The sequence below is a fragment of the Cottoperca gobio genome, unplaced genomic scaffold (assembly GCF_900634415.1).
Source record: "Cottoperca gobio unplaced genomic scaffold, fCotGob3.1 fCotGob3_54arrow_ctg1, whole genome shotgun sequence".
Lineage (NCBI taxonomy): Eukaryota > Metazoa > Chordata > Actinopteri > Perciformes > Bovichtidae > Cottoperca > Cottoperca gobio.
The window spans coordinates 20,001-34,918 of record NW_021167055.1 but is presented as its reverse complement, the minus strand read 5'-3'; the positions used below and the strand labels follow the sequence as shown (position 1 = coordinate 34,918).

The 14,918-nt window shown below is 41.3% G+C and overlaps 1 protein-coding gene across 1 annotated transcript; it reads left to right on the top strand.

Annotated features, from left to right (window-relative positions):
- The first annotated feature begins 4,183 nt into the window (after positions 1-4,183).
- On the top strand, positions 4,184-12,000 carry syt4 (synaptotagmin IV). Its single transcript, XM_029428242.1, has 5 exons — positions 4,184-4,477; positions 6,287-6,906; positions 7,018-7,341; positions 10,186-10,306; positions 10,722-12,000. The coding sequence occupies exons 1-5, from the start codon at positions 4,444-4,446 to the stop codon at positions 11,039-11,041; spliced, it is 1,419 nt and encodes a 472-aa protein (XP_029284102.1). The 5' UTR covers positions 4,184-4,443; the 3' UTR covers positions 11,042-12,000.
- Positions 12,001-14,918: the final 2,918 nt, after the last annotated feature.

Below are 14,918 nucleotides of genomic sequence, written 5' to 3'. Positions count from 1 at the left end.
GGGCGGCGATGTCGTGACAGGAGAGTAGATGAACCTGACCCGTCAGCTGCATCACAGTGAGCTGGTGTAATGTTCTCCATTTACCAGACGTTTTATTGTTTGCCTTTACCCACGAAGTCATCATATCCACATTGCTGATGATTATTTATCAACAATGTGATTGTGTAAGTATTCTGTGAAAGTACAAATGTATTGTCTCTACAGAGGAAATGTTTATATTAGAGCTCTGGGCTTCATATTTTAGAACTGCAAAGAAAAAAGGCATCAGAGAACAATATTTCCCATGTAGTCAATTTATTAGGTTTCCCCACATATGCTGAAATTCATGTGCAATTGCATCATTTATACACAGCTCAGGCATCTTTTCCCAATACTAAGTAAGTAGGAAACTGAAAAGAAAATCATAATTTAACTTATCCACCTTTTTAATATTTGAGTTAAATAGAAGTAACAGTATTTAAATGTGTTTTATGTTTTGGACTTTTGCATTAACATTGTTTCTAATTCACAACTGGAAGAGTTGAACATCAGTACATTTGTACAGTAAATGTATTCATTAAAGGTTTGCGGTATATGGACACATTTCACATCCCTGTCCTTCTCTAACATCATATTTTATATCAAACAATTAAAAGAAATTCATGATTTCAAGGCCAGTGCATAGAAACATTAGCTGCACAATAAGACAGATAAACCTTACAGATGCATTAGATGCAATATCAGAGAGAGAGGCACTGATGGACATGGAAGTTACAGTTCATCTTTATGCTCCTCTATGGCTATGATCAAATTCTTCATTGTTCCCAGCTTCTGTTCAGTACTCTCAATTTTTGCATCCAACTCCTCAGTCTTCTCATTTACGTGAGACATGGTTGTCTCCAAAGATCTCACCAGAAATACCCCCTGTGGTGCAAAATGATCCTGGGATTCTTCCTGAAAGGTTTTCGTCAGATATGCCCTCATTGGGTCAAGGAGGCTCATGAGCTCTGAAATGGTGGCCCTTCGTGCCTAATGTGGGGGAGAAACACGTCATGACATAGCACCAACTGTAGTACATGAAGTCAGGTACAGTTCTGTTATCCTGTTAGAGTATTCTATCACTGAAGTTACTCCAAACCCTCTAATGTGAGCAACATGGAAACTGACTCACCTTCACTTTGTTCAGCTCTTCTTCTAATTTCTGAAGGTATTCCTTGATATTCTCCTGGAAATCCATCGTGAGAATGAGAATCAACATGCAGTTACATTTGGGGGCATATAAGGACAATATAGCTGCACATTAGCACATATGACTGCAGATTAAAAAATAAACTTAAGAAATAAAACTAAAACTAAATGTTTATTTGTTTTCTATGGCAATGGGAAGTAAAGCAACATTTTATTTACCAGTCTGTTGTCTATCAGTGAACTTGTGAGGCAAACCATACTCAGCAGAGTGAAGAGGAAGAACAGTCCACCTCCTCTGCGTCTGCACAAAGCTGCTGCTGCCATCGCTGTTGTAAACACAAATTCATAAAGAATCAATGAAGAATGGAAAACATTTACAAATTGTAATATTTTAAGGGTTCACTGTATATAGGATCTTAGAGTAAGTTACATTACAGTTCATTTAGCTGATGCTTTTGTCCAAAGCGACTTACAAAAACGGCAAACAATCATGAGGATACAGATACAGCAAGAATCCTGCAAGTACATTAGCTTCAAATAGGTGAAATCCTTTAAGTGCAGAACAATAGCTTCAAATAAGCCAAACTAATGTAAGTGCAACATACAGAAACAATAGAATACGAATTCAACTATTAGCTACAAATAAGCCAAATAAGTAACATTTTCTGATTTTATCTGTGACGTGAATATAAAGAGAGGTGCTGTACCAGTGATGGATGAAAAGAAATTATGAGATGAAACATCACAAAATGTTTTATGTACTCCTCGTGACCTCGCCGTGTGTATGTGTGTGTGTGTGACACACACTCACACACTCACACACACACACACACACACACACACACACACACACACACACACACACACACACACACACACGGTGAGGTCGTGTTGAAAAGAGTACTCACACACAGAGTTTCAGACTCTGGCCCACTAAGTGAAGGGAGCTAGCTTTGTTTAGAATGTGACCAGATTAGAAAAAGATGCCCATTCCGCTATCATAGCAGGTGTTAAACTGTAGTAACCTGAGCCAGACCCAGACACTGAGCAGATATCTACTGTCTTGCTCGTATGCATAAAAACCTTGACTGTTCAGCCTAAGTTCCAAAATGTAAACAACCCCAAATAAGGACACCAAAGATGAAACTGTGCCAAGAGGCGTGGACACGCCTACTGCACCAACAAAGGCCGCCATTGGACAATGGCCTACACCAACCAATAAGAAGGGATACTCATATTTTGCTAGAGTGTATATACTGTATGTGAAAGCTCATACGGGGCCTTTTTGTGAAACTGCGACACAGTTAACTACTTTGGTGGTCTGTGTAGCAGCGAAGCTGATCGGCACTCATGAGTAGAGTTTTATGTTTTGCTGCACTTTTGATGTAAATAAATGACTTGATATTCAACTCAAGGGATTCCTGGTCCGTCTCTTTGCAGATTTAATACGCAACACAACCAACCGAGAGCAGGAAATAAACCAGTGGAAGTAAAGGATATTACACTATATATACAGGAATCATAGAGAGCCCCAAAGCTGATGCTCTTCCTCACAAAAACTTCTCTTTCACTTCATGACAAATTGTCAGTTGTTCCATTTCAGTCACTCGACCATTTATACCAAATAGTCCTGGTGTCCCTTGCCCATGGCACAACTGTGTGATGCATCTGTATCTATGTTTTATGATTTTCTCATGAGATTATGTTTAGGCCTGCATGCAGGACAGGTTATTCCTTTGTATCTACCTGACACTCCCTTTTTAGTTTTGCATACAGAAATAATATGCAACAGTTTCACTTCACAGGAAAATGGCAACATTGTGTGCAACAACAATGAACAAAGGAACAAATGTGCAACTGAAACTGGTTGAGACTTGATAGAACAGTTGGTATATCAAGTTATGTAAATGTAACAACATTAGCGAAGCAACATGATGCACGTAAATTGTTCAATACCTGGATAGTTTCACTTTCTTGTAAATGTGTTACATCTGTGAAACCCCCCCCAATACTATTAGACATCACATTTATAAAAGCAACGCTCGATCTAGAAGCATGGTGTTTTAGAGCAATACTTTGAGTGTTTGACTTTCAGGATGTAAACTTTCCAGTTGTAAATAATGACAATCACTGATGTTTTTGTTCTTTGTTGTTGTCAGGGAAAATGCATTCTTTACTATGAACACAAGGGGGCAGTATTTTATTATATTATTGTTAAACCTGTTGGCAGTAAGCCTTTCTCACAGCAGACATTTTGACTTATCACAATTGGAAAATCACAGGTGTTTGAAATAACACAAACAGTGGATCTGTTATATTCACACCTGGGCTTTTCCTACTGTGACGAGTCAAAATGTCTGCTGTGAGAAAGTTTTATGCAGAACACTTTGACTTGTGTATTCATTTATATGTTTGTATTGATCAGAGACAGTGCAAGTGACTCTGGCTGAATGTTCCCTGCACAGATTGCACACATTGGCTTCAGTATGTTCTTGGATATACTTTATTGCAGGAGTTAACAAAAAAAACATTTGCATACATGTGTGTGAATGATGCATTTTACTATAGACAGCATCTAGTATATCATATACTGTATACAATTAATTAACATTGTTACCCTAATTACTATTCATCTATATCAGAGGAAAACGTCACTGCATACAAACCAATCAGCCAAATGATGTCTTACTTCAACACACACACACACACACACACACACACACACACACACACACACACACACACACACACACACACACACACACACACACAGAGAGAGAGAGAAAGAGAAAGAGAAAGAGAAAAAGAGATAGACAGAGTAAAACCGATCACTCCCTAACAATCAATCAGGGAAATTGGCAGGAACTGTTGTGCTGCTACTCCGGGGGTCTTGATTTCACAGCCAGCCTCCGTCACTACTGCGTCAGCACTGGTGAGCTCAGCGTTACGAGAGAGGGAGAGAGAGAGAGAGAGAGAGAGAGAGAGAGAGAGAGAGAGAGAGAGAGAGAGAGAGAGAGAGATACGGGGTGTTGCCGCCTCTGAGACACACTCAAGCATCACAGAGTAACAGCAGCAGGGTGAGGACGGAGCATCCCTCCATCCATCTCTCTGGGAAAACATCACTGCTTTTTCAATTATTGAAGCCGTACAAAACCCTTTGAATTATTAAACATAATCAAAGTCGAGGTCTTGTGGAGATATACTGCACCTCGTCACCAGGAGAGCGAGTTCTCCGGAGAGAAGACAGCAGACGTTTCAGCACCTTGGACAGCGAACATGGCTCCAATGGTGGAGGAAGGAGCTCAGCTCGGTGAGTCAGACCCGTTTCCTCCGTTTAAAATGACACAGGTGTGACGGTGGTGCTCTCAGGCGTGTTAATCTTCATGTACACACTTATTCACAGCATGTGACTCAACAGCATTAGCTAGTGTTAATATTACTCGCCAATACTTTTAGGATATTTTGGCCTCTTGTTTTTAGAAACAACGATAGTACAGGTATGTTGAGCAGCCTATTGTATACAACAATACTCAAGTGAAAGTGAATGGCTTTGTCCAGTGTGTTGCCAAACCCTCGATTAAACAACGTGTTTGGGGAGACCTCCATTTTGCTGCTAGCTTAAAGGCGACAGCTACTTATCAGGAGAATTAACCAATAGGGTGGAGGTGTTTTGCGATATTAATATTAGTGGTGTTACTATAGCACAGGTGGAGTCTGAAAAGCACCTCTCTGTTTTCTTTATTTCCTCTCGGTTCAGCAGTTCCCTCACCGCCCTCCTGGTGTCACATCCATCTGTCTGTTGTTGTTGCCTTGAAAACAACTCCACCCAGGATGTTGGGCTGAAATATTAATGACAAGAAAAGGGAAAAATCACAAGTGCTGTTAACTGACATGAGTTTACTATCCCTGCTTATTGAGACACAGTCCCTTCAGATTAGTAAAACTCTTTTGATGGATTCTATGGCTGCAACAGAAATTAAATGAATTTATAGGCATATAACCTCTAGAATAATACTATAAGAAATATTGATTGGAAATGGCAGCAGAGAAGTGAAACTGTTTTAAAACATCACTGCATTTACATGTAGAAAAATACATATTGTTTATTTATATATTGTTTGAGTGTTAACATGACACTTCAGCATCAGAATCACCCAGGCAACAAGGATGAGGAAAACATATATAAACGTATGATAAAAAGTCTGAGATTTTGCCAGATAAAGTGCATGATTATACCCCCCCCCCCCCCCCCCCCCCCCCCCTCTCTGTCTCTCCTTGAATGGGTGTTAACCGGAGTGCTTTTCCACTGGGCTGCCCTCTTGACTGCAGGAAACGTTTCCTCTATTGAAATGGACCTATTAACTCTGACTTCATGAGAAGGCAGAACGATTACTGTTGAGTCACAGTTCAACATCACCAACCAAAGAACTGAAGCATTGAGTGGCAAATATCCCAGTAATATGTCTCCATAGTAACATTTCAGTGATACGATAGTAGACAAAAGTACCATTGAAATGAATTAGGACCCTAATCTAGCACTACTGTTGAAGAACATGTGATTACAATGTGCAATTGCGATAACACAAGCTGGTGTTTGTTCTCTGACGACCACAATGATGATGATGTTTTCTTTTCAAATTCAGGTCTTTATATCATTGACTGACTTATCATAATGTCATGATACCAGATAACAGGAAAAATTGATATTTGAGCATTTCTTTCTCCATTGGTGCTGTAGTCGAGGTCTCGTTACTTTGCTATGTTCTGCTTTGGAGTTCAGCCATTTTTTATAAACTTGCCACATAATGACGTTACGTAGTTTTCCAAGCAGTTAATTTCTTACACCAGCTGTTTCCTGTTGATTTACTGTAGCCATGTATGGAATATGAGCAATCATCAGGGTTGAACAGAATGAGTTTTTAATTTTTTTTGTCTGACTCAAGACTGCAGCCTGCGTCAGTCACACACACAAAATGGATTCAGGCCTGAATGCAACAATAAAATCTGTTGAAGTGAACAATTGTGATGTGTGGCTGTGTTTGTTGCAGTGTGTGTGGTCAGACATTTTTAACGGAAGTTATTTTCTCCCTCCCTCCGCTCTCTCTGTCCTCCTCCACAGTGGCAGTGCCTGTAGGTGTTGCTGTGGTGAGTGTCTTCGGCCTTGTCTTCACTGTGTCAGCCTTTGCATGGATCTGTTGCCAGCGTAAAAACGCCAAATCCCAGAAGACCCCTCCCTATAAGTTCGTTCACATGCTCAAAGGGGTCGACATCTATCCGGAGAGCCTCAGCGGTAAGAAGAAGTTTGCTGCACCTGCCACCACGACAACTAATGACACCAGTAAAACTGATGTTAACGGAAACTGCCACACTGCGTCCCTAATGAGTCCGACCGGAACCGGTAAACTGCCATCAAGTCCAAACGGTTCTAGGCTGGATCTGCATCTGGATCTGGAGAAACGGGATCTGAATGGAAACTTCCCCACCAAACCATTTCATCACCACCACCAGAAGGTGCGGAGCTCCCCGGAGCTGGAGCTGCCCTCTCCCCATGCAGGGTTCACCCAACCTGGGGTGATGGACCGCCGTGACATCCCTTCACCATCCAGCACCCTTTCCAGCCAGGCGCCCACCCCGGCTGTGGACAAGCCCCAGGGAGAGGAGAGGGAGGGCGGGCTAGGGACCCTCCACTTCTCCCTGGAATACCAGCCAGAGAAGAAAGCATTCATCGTCCATATCAAGGTACTGTATGTGTTTGTGATTAGGTTTGTGTGTGTCTATCATTTTTTGATGGAAATTTGAATAAAAATGGTTACACTCAGTTTTGACTAATTGATTGACTTTTGATTCCAGGAAGCCCATGGCCTGACCCCGACTGATGAGCAGTCGCTGACCTCTGACCCTTACATCAAGCTGACCCTGCTGCCGGAGAAAAAGCACCGGGTGAAGACCAGAGTCCTGAGGAAGACTCTGGACCCCGCCTTTGACGAGACCTTCAGCTTCTACGGGATCCCACTGGCCCGAGTGTCGGAGTTGGCCCTCCACTTCATGGTGCTGAGCTTTGATAGGTTCTCCCGGGATGAGGTCATCGGAGAGACCCTTGTACCCCTGTCTGGAATCGACTTATCAGAGGGGCGTGTCTTGATGAGCCGGGAGATCATCAAGAAGAATGTCAAAGTAAGATCTGGAACAATTTTGATGTTTGAACCCTTTGAATTCATGATTTCTATCTGTCTTTCTCATATTTTTGTTATCAGTTTTCTTTGAGTGCAATCTTTGGGTTTAGATTTATGACACATACAGTCTTTACAGTGTCTTTAAATACTTTTACAGCATGCAACATATTTATTTTATATAACAAACTGCAAAACTGCTCCAATAATGACTGAAATTGGTACATAAATATCCTGAAATCCATTTACTTATTAAAATATAATGATATTTAATACAAATGCAATATGTTATGTTTCTTGAAACCACAGTGAAATCTTTCATTCTGCTTTCAATAGTTCATCTTTAGCTTTAATGGCATAATCTGCACCTTGAATGACAGTTTTGAATTTGAATCTAAATAATTTTGTGTATTTTGCAAATGCATTGAAGAAATTTACACACTTTCATTGTAGCTATCACTAGGTGAGCAAAGTGTTAGTGTTAAATAAAGCCACGGAGATAATAAGTGTCTCCCTCTGTGTGAAGAAGGAGACCAGATCTATTGCACATTATGGATTTGTAAGCTGATACTGAAGTCTGGTGTTCTTCTAAAATGGACTGCTGTGGATTTGGATACGTGAAAACCTTTGGTGTTCCTTTACTTATTCGTCTCCTCAGTTTCAGTGTGCTTCAGTTTATTATCCTCTTTTATCAGCTTATTATTCTGAAATCAGTAAAACATGTCATTTATGTGCTAGATGCATCACATACATATATGTTTAGTAACAATCTTTATATCCTTCAGATAATTAAAACCATTTCAAAGGGAATGACATTTGTTACACTCCCAGTAGTCAGTAGTGTTGACGAGATGCAGTGATACCCCCCCCCCCCCCCCCCCCCCGACACCATTATGGATCGATGGGTTGTTTCTTGCAGATGTGAGGACCTCAAATGTACTTTATCTCATTTCCACTGCTGTGACAACTATGACAGGAATTATATACATTTCCTGAAAATGCATTGGACTAAACTGGGATTATGGTTTAGGGTTGGTTGCGTTACATTCAGTGCGCTGGTGAATTTGAAGACTGTAAGATGATACTTCCATCTTTATCTGTCTGTGGTCTAGGATGCAGCAGCCCTCTATACATTCTGACTCCATGGTTTAGCTGTACATGAACATTCGGCCATTTGCAGGTGGAATGTGACATGATATCAATGCAATTATACATTTGTGGGCTAATACTCTGCAGAGCTCTGCTTTAAAGGTGGGAGAGGATATGTTCACGCACATTTGTACATTCCCAGGAGGAATATGAGCTATCGGTAATATCTTCAAAGATCTCCGATACCATATAGTACTTCACAGAAGTGCTGGGAACTAAGATTCTGGTTCATTCCCCCTCAGCAGAGCTCCCTCTGTATTTTTCATCTCATCAAGAAGATAATATTTCTTAAAGTATGTTCTGCTGGCTCTCTCCAAGCTGAGACTAACCATATTTCTTTTTCAATTCCATTTCTCATTTGGGTCCCAGGAGAGACAAATCTCATAAACCTCTGCTGCAGGGAGGAGTCTGCTGCATCGGAACGCTTTTTAGTGCAATCGATAGAAAATTAGTTTTAGTATCCATGATATTGCTTTGCAGGGGGGTTTGGTAAAAAGAGAAAAGGCTTCTTCAGCCGTAGTTGTTTACTGTTCATCAGCTGTACTTAATTAAAGAGTTTTCTTTATATGAAGAGAACACTAGTTATTCTGCTTTAACACTGCACTAACATTTTTTGGGATGTTACAGAGTGCAAAAAACTCTAAAGGATCTAACTCTAAGAATTTAACCGAATAGTTCACTAATATTTCCTCCAGTAGGCTGTTTAATATCTCCATGTATCTATGTGTATGACATACGATGAGACGATGTTTAAACATTTGTTTTGGCTGAATTCTGTCACCGTGAGCCGTCTACATTGTTCTCTCTGAATTAGAAGCAGCTAACAGGGTGGTGGCTCTCTTTGTCTGCGTGGCATAGATTTTTCCTCACTGCTTTGTGCATGTGTGTGTGCGTGTGTGTGTGTGTGCGTGTGTGTGTGTGTGTGTGTGTGTGTGTGTGTGTGTGTGTGTGTGTGTGTGTGTGTGTGTTTGCATGCGAGAGCAGAATCACAGAATCAATACAGCACATGTCAAGCTGCGTAGCCATCGCCCTTTTTTCCCCCCGGAGGAAAACAAAACCCTTAGAATAGAGTAGAATATTTGTTTTATGGAGTCCCTTGTTCTTTCATCTCTAATACATCTACAATGTCCCTAGAGGAATGATATAGAAACACATCCACGCCACACTCATGTATGTATTTTCAAAGACCTAAAAATCAGGTCAGGGGAAGAAGTTGTCTTTGTCTGTGTGCTACTTCTTATTGCCATGGCAATCATGGGGCGAGGCGTGACATCCCGTTATGTGTGATCACAGCATCCAAGGTGCAACTCTCTGAGGTGTGCACACAGACATGGATGTGTGTGTGTATCACTAATGGAGTGCACAATAGGGAACTTCTCAGTCACACGTTTGTGCAAGTTGAGATATGAGAACACACCCTTTAAGCAGATTGTTCAGTTGACAGACATGTAATCTTGCAGCACTGACACAATACAAGCAGCTACAGGTTTCACCACAACATTGTTGATCGTAGCTAAATATTTGCTAAGTTATTTATTAATAGGATCAATACATAGATTTGCCAACGGCCACATCATATTTGGTGTTACTAGTATGCATTCTTTTGTTCATTTTATATTGTAAAACATGTTTAATAGTGAAGGAAAGATGTAAATACAGTATGATGCAATTTTTTCACCACTCCTCTGTCTCTCCACAGAAGTCCTCAGGCCGAGGCGAGCTGCTTCTCTCCCTGTGTTACCAGTCCACCACCAACACTCTGACCGTGGTCGTCCTCAAAGCTCGCCACCTGCCCAAGACTGAGAACAATGGACCTACAGGTACAAACACTTTCAGCGGAACCTTTAAAAGTGCAGATCATGTGATCACTGCTTACACAGAAGAACATGTGTGCATGAACAGAAAAGACCAAAATCACTTTCCTCTTCCTGCCAAGCAGCCCAGACTACTTTGGATGCTGTGATAGTTTCCATAATGACACCGCCATCGCACTGAAGTAATCTGATCAGGATGTGATAGAGCGCACTTTAGGGACAAACACACACACACATACACACACCAAGTGTTTACACAGCCAGCTTCATTGGTCCTCATCACTAACATCCATCATTTCCGCTCTATCGATTGCTGTATTGATCTGGTTTAGGAATAATATGCCACTCTAAAACCGCTGCAGGGATATTTACCATGCCTTTGTTTTGCTTTTGACCTTACTTTTTCATTCTTCTTCTTTAGATCCGTATGTCAAGGTGAACATGTACCACGGGAAGAAGCGTGTTTCTAAGAAGAAGACCCACGTGAAGAAGTGTTCCCCCAACCCGGTCTTCAACGAGCTCATTGTCTTTGATCTGACCTCCGACGAGGGCCTGAGAGACACCAGCGTGGAGCTGCTACTGATGGACTCAGACACAGGCAACTCCCGCTGTCCCAACACCGTCCTCGGACGTGTGGTGCTGGGCACGTCGGTGGCGGGCACGCCCGGTGAGCACTGGAGGGAGATCTGCGATCACCCGCGCCGCCAGATCGCCAAATGGCATGGTTTGTCAGAGGATTAGAACGCCGGGGTGTTGGTGCAATCTGTCGTCCATGTACCTGATCTGGTCCGACCATGAGAGGGATGGAATGAGGATGGGCAGGATTAAACGTCCTGCTAGCCAGTACCCATTGGACTTTAAGTGAGGGCGAGTGGAAAACAAGGGGGGGCTTTGATGTTGTTTGTGGGGGGGGGGTTGAAGTGATGTCATCATTCAATCAATCATTCAATCACTTATCTTTGAAGTTATCGGGGTTCAGCGGGGAGGGCGGGGCATGACAAAGGGAACCCCGTAGCTTTAAATGATCCCAAAGACTGTCACCGAAAATCACCTGGTAACATGCAACATCATCTCCATGGCAACAACCAATTGTCACGGTAACCGTGTGCAGTGCAGAATGTCTTAAATGTCGCTTTTACTCTTCTTCTTTTCTTCCTCTGCTCCTCCTCCTCCTCCTTCTTCTCTTTCTTCGGGCATTCCTCCTATAAATAGTAACCTAGTCCATCGTATGAAAACCAGAATGAACCACATCTGACGACGCTGTAAAAAATGTGGATTATTAAAGTTTATTTTATAACGACAATGTTTTCTTCATAAAGATGTAGATTGTTTTTATTTATGTTCTTGTTTTGTACTCTTATGGTTGATTTGTTGAACATGTTTTGTAAGTATAAGTGGTATTTCATATATGATTACTTATTGAGTAAAAGAAAGCCTAAATTAGGTGGTTTGAGAAAAGACTGGAACAGACAGAGTGCACTGGGGACAGTTAGCTGTGTGTGTGTGTGTGTGTGTGTGTGTGTGTGTGTGTGTGTGTGTGTGTGTGTGTGTGTGTGTGTGTGTGCGCGCGCGCGTGCGTGCATGTGCGTGTGTGACATAATGTTTACTGTAGGTGTTTTGTCCCCCTTACTGTGAGCACAAAGACAGCTGAAATGTAAATGTATGTACCTTACTATAAAATATGGCAAGTTCTGAGAAAACAAATGACTTTGATGTATTTATTTTGTGAGTGTGTTATATGTGTGTGTGTGTGTGTGTGTGTGTGTGTGTGTGTGTGTGTGTGTGTGTGTGTATTCAGAAGTATATTATAACCACTCGAAGCATTTTCACTCTTTTACAGTTAATGGAATACGTGCATTCAACAGAAAATCACTCATAAGATCGTTCTAAGGTAAAAGCCTCTTTTAATATTATAATACCACAGAACACTGTCAGTGCATGGATGTGTGTGCAGCCCCCTGGGGATGACATCATTGGGCCTCTTTCCAAGTCTGATGTAAGAAGTGCTGAGTGGTTAAGTGCTCAAGGATGAAGTCATCGTGTCTGACTTTAATATCAGCTAAGTGGTTCGGTGAGTGAGCACAGCTGGCTCAGCATGCTTACTTTTTCTTTCTTAAAGATACGGACAAAACTAACAACTCTCACTCTTTCCTTCAGTGTTAGCTGATGACATCATGTGTTTGCTGGTAAAGCCTCTAGAGAAGCGAGAAGTTATGTCACTGGGAGATCTGCTTTCTATTTTAAACCTCTGCTGTCTTTGAAGCAATAGACCTGTGCATCATCGCTACCATCCCCTGTTCCTCACCTCCTCTAGCTTACCAATCATGATTAAGCCATTTAGCTGAGGCTCTAATGTGAAGACTTATTGTCCTGAACAGTGATTTGTTCGAAGAGATCTTGACAAACGTGTGGGTGATTGCAATCTGCAGGAAATTACATTTGTAGAGCGAAACATTTTCCAATAAAACCCTCAATCACTAAATCCCCCCCCCCCCACACTTTTATAAGTGCAGATGTATTGACTGAAACAATTCCTCCCAACCATTTGTCCAAACAGACACACACCTATACTTGTACGCCTGTCCAGCTTCTGTTTTACTAAACCCATAATTATTGGTGTTAGAGAATTAGGCAAAAACAAAACCTTAGAGTGAAGAAGAAAATAAATACCAGAACAATAAAAAGACGGCAATATCTAAAATAATAAGTTAGTAATAATGTTTTATTTTGATAGCAAATTTGATTATGTCCGAACTATGACTGTTTTGCAACAGCAATTTTTCTTTGCCGCTTGTTTTCTCATTGATTTAAGAGCCAGACAGACAGTGCAAGGACAACCTCCCCGTCAGCCTCCCTGAGCCACCAGACGCACAACTGCACATGTCCTTCAGATTTCATAGTTATTTTATTCCAGCTCAGACTCAAGAAACTGATGCAGCTGCAGAGACTATTGTGTGTGTGAATGAACAGTATATGCTAGTGTGTGTGTGTGTGTGTGTGTGTGTGTGTGTGTGTGTGTGTGTGTGTGTGTGTGTGCATTGACAGTTGACCCCAGTACAGCAGTTAGCAGTTAGTCCCTCAGGATCTAATCAAAGAGCGCCTTCTGTGATGCAGAACCAGACCTTTGATATCCTCAATACAATCTTCAGTACTCTAGAGAGACACACACACACACACACACACACGCACACACACACACACACACACACACACACACACACACACACATCTGTGCCCTCGTGTACATCTATATGTAATCTGTCTAGATTCTAACATCTGTCCCAGTGAGGTCAAGTCAATCTGATACAGACAGGCGCAGAAATCCAATCACTAACATGAGAGAGAGTGTATGTCTGCCTAGAATACAGAGAAGGCCGTGTGTGTGTGTGTGTGTGTGTGTGTGTGTGTGCGCGTTTGTGCGTGTGCGTGTGCACATACTTTTGTGTAGAAGAGGGAAATTTGTCCTAATTAGGGAGCTTCTGGGAGAGCACATGAACCAAATTAGATATTTCTGTTCTTGTTAATGCCTCTCATCACCAACATTTCTCTTGCTCTGAATCACGCGGCTCTTTTTAAGCTGCTAAAGTCTTATGTTAAATTGTAGTGAAAAACAAAAAAGAGGGATTGCTGTTAATGACCAAAAAAGCTGCAATGAGCTGCAAATCTTTGGTGATTTAGAGACGCAGGGGAATTCAAAGACAGGAAATAATACATCTGAACTGGGTTGAACACGCTATTTGTAGATATATTAGCACTATTAGCATGTTTTAAACTACACTAAACTGATTTACTAAATTGCACAAATGCATGTAAAATACAAAACACTTTAATAATGTGCAAATTGGTTGCCAGGAGTCATTTGTAGCGCAGGAAGCCACTGGAAAAAAGAACCTTGTGATATATTATTGTAAGCTTTACTGTAAATCCTTTGTAAATGTAGCTTTCGTATAGAAATGTTTGGAGTTAGTAGTTTATATTTCAGAATGAGTGGTAAATATCTGATTTTGCAAACTTAAATCATAACCAGTTTGTATCATTATTGAACAGTGTCAGGTCAAATAAACTATATAATAATAATAATTCACAATTTGAAATGTACCACAAAATAGATTGTTAGCCTACTAAAGATCAATCTGCGGAGGGAAGTGATGGAATGAGGAGAGGAAAGTTTTCAAAGTGACACACAGGAGTGGAGGACGGGGTAGATGGATGAATGGAGGGAGGTGTGGAGAGGGGTGACGTAGCGCCGTGTTGAGATATAAAGTAGAAGCGAAGGGGACTGGAATGAGAAAGATGAGCAGGGGAAACGTTAGCTGTGGACATGGTGAGGTATGTTGATGTGTGTGGTTTGGCAGGCAGTCGTAGGTGGATATCTGAGGGTCGTTTGAGGAAAATGAAACGACAGCAAGGAAATGAAGCAGCTGAGTGACTGAGACTTAAACCTGATGACGTTAAGTGTAAAGGCGAAGCACAGAAAGTATAATGTGACTTTAGTCACCGAGGACCTTAAAAATACTGACAATTACGACAGAGACTGTAAATTAAGACTGTAAATTACTCATATGTTTAGGTTATATTACAATAACAATGATTTGTTGATGTCACAATCTCACCAGTA

Bases quoted from the DNA above. Each gene is read 5' to 3' on its own strand.
- syt4 (XM_029428242.1), top strand. From the start codon at position 4,444: ATGGCTCCAATGGTGGAGGAAGGAGCTCAGCTCG. The intron at 4,478-6,286 runs GTGAGTCAGACC...CCTCCTCCACAG, and splicing joins GGAGGAAGGAGCTCAGCTCG to TGGCAGTGCCTGTAGGTGTT. The intron at 6,907-7,017 runs GTACTGTATGTG...TTTTGATTCCAG, and splicing joins CATTCATCGTCCATATCAAG to GAAGCCCATGGCCTGACCCC.